General features: G+C 31.1%; 1 protein-coding gene across 1 annotated transcript in view; it reads right to left on the minus strand.

Annotated features, from left to right (window-relative positions):
* The window catches only part of PGAP1 (post-GPI attachment to proteins 1), a 76,085-nt gene that overhangs the window by 982 nt on the left and 67,173 nt on the right, over positions 1-7,930 (minus strand). Inside the window, exons 21-26 of the mRNA XM_011997195.1 lie at positions 6,576-6,666; positions 5,500-5,697; positions 4,381-4,516; positions 3,005-3,055; positions 2,369-2,556; positions 1,175-1,279 (exon numbers count right to left, since the gene is read on the minus strand). Of these exons, the coding sequence (XP_011852585.1) occupies positions 1,175-1,279; positions 2,369-2,556; positions 3,005-3,055; positions 4,381-4,516; positions 5,500-5,697; positions 6,576-6,666 (769 nt within the window). The remainder of the gene's footprint in view (positions 1-1,174; positions 1,280-2,368; positions 2,557-3,004; positions 3,056-4,380; positions 4,517-5,499; positions 5,698-6,575; positions 6,667-7,930) is intronic.

Raw genomic sequence — 7,930 nt, forward strand, 5'->3', positions numbered from 1 at the left:
CGGTATACCTATTCATAATTTTTAAAAAGATCAATACAAGCCATATTTGGCTAGAAAAGAAAAAATTTCTATTTTTAATATAGCCAGTTCTGTTTAGTCTTTCTAATTTTAAAAACAGAAAAATACTAGTTGGACTCTTATTCAGTAATTCCACTTCTAGAAATTTATCCTAACAAAAATCATCAATAATGTTTAATAAGACATAGCTACAGAAATGTTTATTTTAACCCTACTTATAAAAAAAAAACCCAAAGAGCCATCTTAAATTCCCAAAACAAGGAGTATAAAGAGAAAAATCAGAAAAGACGATTACTTTTTTACTCTGAAAATAGAGAAACTGAGAATAAGAGGGGTTAAGAAATTTAACTAAAGACAGAGCTATTAAATGGCAGAACCAGGATTTAAACTCCAGGTTGACCTGATTCTAAAATATCTGCAAATATCTGCCAGAATCAACTGAAAAGACTCCCAGAGCAAACAACAAGTGAATGAAAAATCAGGTTTTATTACAGAAAATTTGAAACTACAAAAGTAGACTAACAGTATAATGAACCCTCATGCAACCACTATTCAGCCTCAAAAATGATCAAATCATGGCCTTTTTTTTTTTTTTTTTGAGACGGAGTCTCGCTCTGTCGCCCAGGCTGGAGTGCAGTGGCCGGATCTCAGCTCACTGCAAGCTCCACCTCCCGGGTTTACGCCATTCTCCTGCCTCAGCCTCCGGAGTAGCTGGGACTACAGGCGCCCGCCACCTCGCCCGGCTAAGTTTTCATATTTTTTTTTTTTTTTAGTAGAGACGGGGTTTCACAGTGTCAGCCAGGATGGTCTTGATCTCCTAACCTCGTGATCCGCCCGTCTCGGCCTCCCATCATGGCCAATTTTATCTCACCAGTATCTCCAACCACTTCTCTTGTTTGCTTTTTGGGAAGCAAATCTTAGATCATGTCTTTTTAGGATTAACTTCATAAAGAAAAAAAATACTGCATTATATTCTATCAAGTAAAACCTATAATTAAGAAAACAAGTATAATATACTTGCATATAAACCATAATACTGTTATAGCTTTACTTTTAGGAATATTCAAATTAATTAGAAATAAAGAGTATGTTTCATATATAAACAGGGAAAAGGCCAAGACCAGATATGAGAAAAAGAAAAATTAAACTACTGTACCTTGATTTGATTGAAACAGTGTAAGTATTTCCAAGAACTGCCATAGTTGGAATAAGGATAAATGCCAAAGGTTTACATGGATCAGGATTAAGTTTAAAATAATACCTATAATATGAAAAAAAAAAACACCCATAAATCAACAATGACCTGATCATTTTAAATTATCAGAATCAATAGGATAAATATTGTTAAAAACATTCCAATAGCAATATGGATATAAGAGAGCTGTAAACAGTTCATGAAATATCTGATAAGTAATTTTTGCTCCATATCATCTTTGTATCCAAGGTTTTAGAAAGAGAATTATGATCAGAAACTACTAAAGGAAATGAAAATAACCAGTATGAATGCACTTTCTTTTTATAAGCAGTATATGTTTAAAACGGCATAAAGTTTTAAAAAAACAAATTACTTCAAATACATGAGTGCTACTCTATAACAAAAAAGATAAAATGAAGGTTCATAAAGTTATTTGTCCCTTATCTTTTTAAAAATCCAATTCATTTCTTGCATTTACTGACAGTAAAATGTCTATAGCCTTTTAGAACCAAAAATTTGTGCTCCTCAAATAATTCTGACAGCAAATCTGTGAACAAATTGGATATTGACTAAAATATGGAACAAAAGGAGGATATTAAAATCTAGTAATCTTTTATTTAATTTGAATTTATTTTGGTTCTGCCAACTTAAAAAAATTCCCAGTATTTAGATAACTTGAAAATTTTATATCATTTTTGAAAACTACATTGAATAGGGGTTCAACTACTACTTGGATGAAGTGGCCTTTTATTTAGCAATTGACCAATGAATAAAAATACAATTCACCCTTTTGGGCTGATTTTTTTGAAAAGTTTATATTCCTGAAGTTTATATACACATAGTAAGGGAGAAAATGTGAATGTATTAAAAATAAATTGCTTGAACCCGGAAGGCGGAAGTTGCAGTAAGCTGAGATCGCGCCATTGCACTCCAGCCCGTAAAACAGAGCGAGACTCCATCTCAAAAAATTATAAATAAATAAAATAAATAAATAAATAAATAAATAAATAAATAAATAAATAAATAAATTTCAGGTAATGTATAGTTTCCTGTTCTTGAGGAATTTTCATTAACCATTAGGAATCTAGCAAGTCTCTACTTAGGGCTATTTATTGTTTGAACCACATAAACAATAATTATATAAATAAAACGCACCTAAGATTCTTTAGCCAATAAATTAGAGAAGGCATGCTGAGAAACACAATCCATGATAATAAGTTAATCACAGTACTGTGCATGCGAAGGCTATCTTCAGCATCGTTAGCAGATAAACGAAGATGGTGTACTGAGGAGTCTTTATGATGATTGGATTTCTTTTCACTTCTTCTAGAGTGTTTGGGATTCTATAAAACAATAAAGTAAAAATATCATGATACTAACTAAAGTATATTACTTTATTTAGAATCATACTCATTACTTATTAGCTAAGTAAGTACATCTTTCCATTACCAAACTGACATAAAATCCTGAAATTACTTTGCTTAAAAATACTTTAAAAGTTATAAAACTTTTATTCTTTTGACTTGTTAGTTCTACTGCTGAGAATATATCCAAGTAATTTTTCAAAATAAAATTTGATAATAAACTTGTAAAAAAAATGACATAGGTACTGACAAAGATGAACTTATAAGTCTTTTAAAATATTCATTAGGTTCACTTTACTTAAATTCAGAATACTGTATCTTTTAAGCACTATGAAATCCTAACCTTAAAAAAAATAAACTCTTATATTTCCCCATGTTCTTTCATTTTAAATTTACATAGAGTTTTGAAAATAAAACTTACACTTACCACAGGCTGGCTATTCTTAAAAGTTGTCAAGCTGGCTTGCAGATGAACAACCTAAGAAAAATAAATCGCTGTTTAATTTTACTTTTATTTTGAAACAAAACATATAAGCCTTTGGTATTAAAAATGAAAAGCACTGTAATCTGAAATTTTAAAAATGCAAACCAAAAAGTCATTTAAACATTTAAAAACATTCTTATACAAAACAACAACTACAAATGCTGGCTATCATGGATTAAAAAACAAACAAAAGCAAGAAACATCAACAAAGAAAAAACGGAAACAGACACAAAACAATACAAACTTCTGGAGTATGGTGGGGCCAGGATATACTGCTATATCTTTTACAACCTGTAAAAGCCTAAGTTTGAATGATGCTTTGTTATAGCAACTTAATGTGTCTTGTGAGTCAAAGATTTCATTACATTCAATACAGTAAAAGAATATAACACATTTTACATATTTTAAGTCTTTGAAAACCAGAACCCAATTATATACAGTGGTGAAATGTTTATAAGAACTGGAAAAAATCTTTAAATTTAATTTATTAGGGTTACCTAAGTATTTAAGAAACCTTTGCTTAGTGGATCAGTGGTTTGAAATACCTAATTAAAAAAATACTAAAATTATTATTTATAAATCAAAGTAGCTGTAAATAATTTTTAAAGAAGCATATAAATTTCCTTTGGAAAACTGAAAATAATATATGATATGTATGCATTTAGTTTACACTTTTAAAAATTTCATTTTTAAGGAAAAAAAGCATTATCCACTCTGATGTCAACTGTCTGTTCCTAAGAATAACATGGAGAGAATACACCTGTATCACCTCCTGGAACTTTTTTTTTTTTTTTGCAAAGCCGTCGACTTTATCAGACGTGTTTTTCACTTCTTCAGTAAAAATATTAGCCTAATTATTTTTATTGTCATCTTCTGATCCTTCAGCAACATTTGTAACATTTTATATTATCTTAGCATGATTAATAGCTTGATCCTACTGACATTACTTTTTGTTTCATCTCTTACCCATGTTCAAAAAGAGGTGTGAATACAAACTGCTCTAGTAAAATGTTAAAAAAAAAAAAAAACTTAACACTTGTAAAGACCAAGAAGCAAGCAGAAACAGATTCTATCTTCTCCTTTCTCTTTCCTTTTTAACAACAAAAAAACCCCAACTTAGATCAATAATTTCCCTTTTCCAGTTAATTGTATGTAATTTAAATAACTAAGATGTTTTTAAAAACCTTTACATTCAAACCCATTATGTAACAGAAGGTTACTACAGTGGTTATGAGAATTTTTGTTAATAATGCCTATAGGACATCCTATATGTGCCTAATACAAAGCTCAATCATTTTGGCTTTACTGATTTGACATACCTTAAACACATAGTAAACATAAGAAAGAAGTATGGCTAGTGCTCCACAAGTTGTCCAACTAATTATGATCAAGACAATTGTCAAAAAGGGCAAGTCTGGTGATATCATCTTGATATCTTTAGGAAGTTCAGAGGGTCTGGAATTACAAGAACGAAGTTTAAAATACATATTAACAAATATTTATATAGTCACATATGAGAAGAAAACAATATAGTACCCTCCCGTCTCTCTTGCTTATATGCAAATATATAAGGTAAACAATAAGGTATTTTAAAAATAAAGGCAAGTGGCCCCAAATATTTGATTTTAAGTTCTGTAATGTATTGTGATAACTCCTCTACCATTTTGATATACTATAGCTGATACTTGTACTACAGGTGAAAAAATGTCACCAAAGATAATCATTAATTATACACCCTGTGCCATACATCTCCAGTCTTGACAGGAGGAGAAACTATGTTCTATTTCTTAAAGCCTAGAGACCACTCAGACCCTTGGTGGTATTACTATCAGAATCTCTATCTGAAGCTTCTCAGAAGGGTGGAGGAAGAAGCATCACACCCACTATAATCTCCTCTGTGACAGGAAATCACATGACATGTCTGGTAAGGAGGAGTGGCAATGGGCACTAGATTGATGATTTACCAGGAAAGCCTACCAGTAACTTCAGATTCAAACTGTGTCATTGGGCCCATAATAAAACTCTAGGCAATGTTTCTGGAGCTTTTATACATCTCATCTAATCTGATCCTAATATCTGGATTACAGACTCTTGCCCCCTGGTTTCACTATAGAAGTCAGCATATAAAAGCAATATCATGGGAGAAGCAATCCCTCCTGGGAAAGATTCACAACCATGAAATTTAAAACTATCTGTGTAATTTGTCAAACTTTTTTACTAACTCTTGAGCACTAAGGTCAAAATCAAATGTAACATTTAACTTGTAATAAATGATTAGCTTTCACAGACACTAACTTTGAACACTAACCCATACTTTTGCTAGTTATATATTTTTCCTTAGAAAATAGTTTAGTAAAAATAATTAATTTCAGGTTCCTTATCAGAACATATATTTCTTCTTAAAGCAATAAGAAAGCTGTTAATCATTCATTCTTTACCTTTTCAAAGCTAGCCACAATGAAGAAAGAAGTCTCACAGATGCAGAAGAGAGTAGGCCACTCCAGTAGGCAGTACACGTTCCAAACAGAAAGAGAATCAAGGATATCAGGGGGAAACACATACTCTGACTAGTTAAAATGATGGCATCTAATTCTGGTAACAATAATACATCCCACAATTCTTTAAACCATTTATACCTGTGGAGAAAAGAAAATATAAAAGCAAAAAACCCAACAACTGAAATTTAAGGACTTAACATTTGAGGTGTCTGACCATTCAAGAGAGTCTCTAAAGTTCCCTGATACTTAATTTATAATTATACTGAAAAACAAATATTTAATTCTTTGTATGGAACAAGTCATTTATTTTCCAAGTGAGCCTACTGATCTTCGAAGATCTGCATTTCAGTATAGCTTTACTACTCTCTGTTGATCCTAATAAAAAGTAATATGTTCTTTTTTTTTTTTTTTTTAGAAAGCCAAGTTAGATGTAATGATGGAAAAAAATATCTACATATTGATGCTTAACCAAAAATCTGAAAATGTGACTAAATTAAGAATGGAATGTTAACTAGGGTAGAGGGATCTAAAATACACTTTCAAAAGTGATCAGAGAGGCACTGTTTCATCAATACCCTGTAATGATTTGCATTTGAATCTAGGATACTCACAGATCATGGACCATATACACCTGGAATGTTAACTAGGGTAGAGAGATCTAAAATACACTTTCAAAAGTGATCAGAGAGGCACTGTTTCATCAATACCCTGTAATGATTTGCATTTGAATCTAGGATACTCACAGATCATGGACCATATACACCTATTTACAAACATTAAAGGCAGTCTAAGTTTAGACTGATATATATAAAGTGAGTAATTACTTTTGAAATGATTATACTATTAAGTAAACATTGATATACTTATTAGACCTCTGCCTAAGAGAAAAAAAATCCCATTTAATGAAACAAGTCAACTGCCAAATCTGTATGAAAATTTATATTGCATTATGGAACCAAATACAATGTTACATGTAAAACACAATTAAAATCATTATCACAGATAATAAAACTTACCCCAACAGAAACTTAATGATAATTACAAAAGGATCAACTTTGTATGGTTTGGCTTCTTTATCCAACATGGTAGCATATTCTAAGCAACAACCTGGTGATTTAAAAAAAGTTACATGCAATTCATAGTAATTAAGTATGAGATATACTATATCCCACGTTCTCTATAAGAGCAACATATTTTGTGTCAGAGAAAGCAAGGGTCTTCATTACTATCACAGAGACTCTTCTTGAAAGATTAAAAATAGCTGCAATTCAATAGCTCTTACATTAGAGTACACATTCAATCATTTGTAAAAACAAATTCAGGAAGTCAAAGCTGGGATTTCATCAGCTGTATTTTCACAAAGCTCCACGAGTGATTTTAAAAATTAGCTTTATTGGACAAAATTCTGATATAATTCTTCTATTTAAAGTATATACAATTCAGTGGTTTTTAGTATATTCAGAGTTATACATCCATCACCACAGTCTTAGAACACTTTCATTATCCACAAAAGAAAGTTTTCTTTAAACTGTCACTCCCCAAATTCCCATCCCTTGGCAACCACTAATATACTTTCCTTCTCTAAAGATAGGCCTATTCTGAACACTTCATATACATGGAATCATAATATGTGGTATTTTGTGATGGGCTCTTTTCACTTAGCATTTTTCAAGATTCATCCATGTTGTAACATATACCAGTATTTCATTTAATTTCTTCTTATTCAAATTCCTTTTATTCCATTGTATGATTATATTACATTTTATTTTTCCATTCATCAATTGACAGACATTTGGGTTGTTTCTGCTTTTTGGCTGTTATGAATAATACTCCTATGAACATTTGTATATCAGTTTTTGTATGGATATATGCTTTCATTTTTCTTGGTTATATTCCTGGGAATGCAGATGCGAGTTATGTAATAACTCTATATTTAGCCATTTAAGGAACTGTCAGACTGTTTTTTTCACAGTAGCGACACTATTTTACACTCCTAGCAGCAGTGTATGAGGGTTCTAGGTTTTCCACATCCTCATTAAAACTTATTATTTGTCTTTTTTTAATTACCATCATTCTAGTGGGTATAATCCACAGGTGATTTTTGATAAGCGTCCTTGGTTCAGAACTACATCTTTAATTGGCTGGATACATAATCCAATACTTAAAGCCTCTAGATTAACCAGCATCGAACATCCCCCAGATGTACATTCTATATGTTTGAGAATCAATTATCAAGTCAGTTAAAACCAAGAAAAACGAGACTTTTTTCAGACTTTCAAAACAAGATAGACATTTATACTCAAGTCTGGTTGATGTCATAGAGTCAGAATAATCTCTTTTTTTTTTTTTTTTTGAGAAAGAGTCTCACTCC

This window comes from Mandrillus leucophaeus, unplaced genomic scaffold, assembly GCF_000951045.1.
Source record: "Mandrillus leucophaeus isolate KB7577 unplaced genomic scaffold, Mleu.le_1.0 Scaffold532, whole genome shotgun sequence".
Classification (NCBI taxonomy): Eukaryota; Metazoa; Chordata; class Mammalia; order Primates; family Cercopithecidae; genus Mandrillus; species Mandrillus leucophaeus.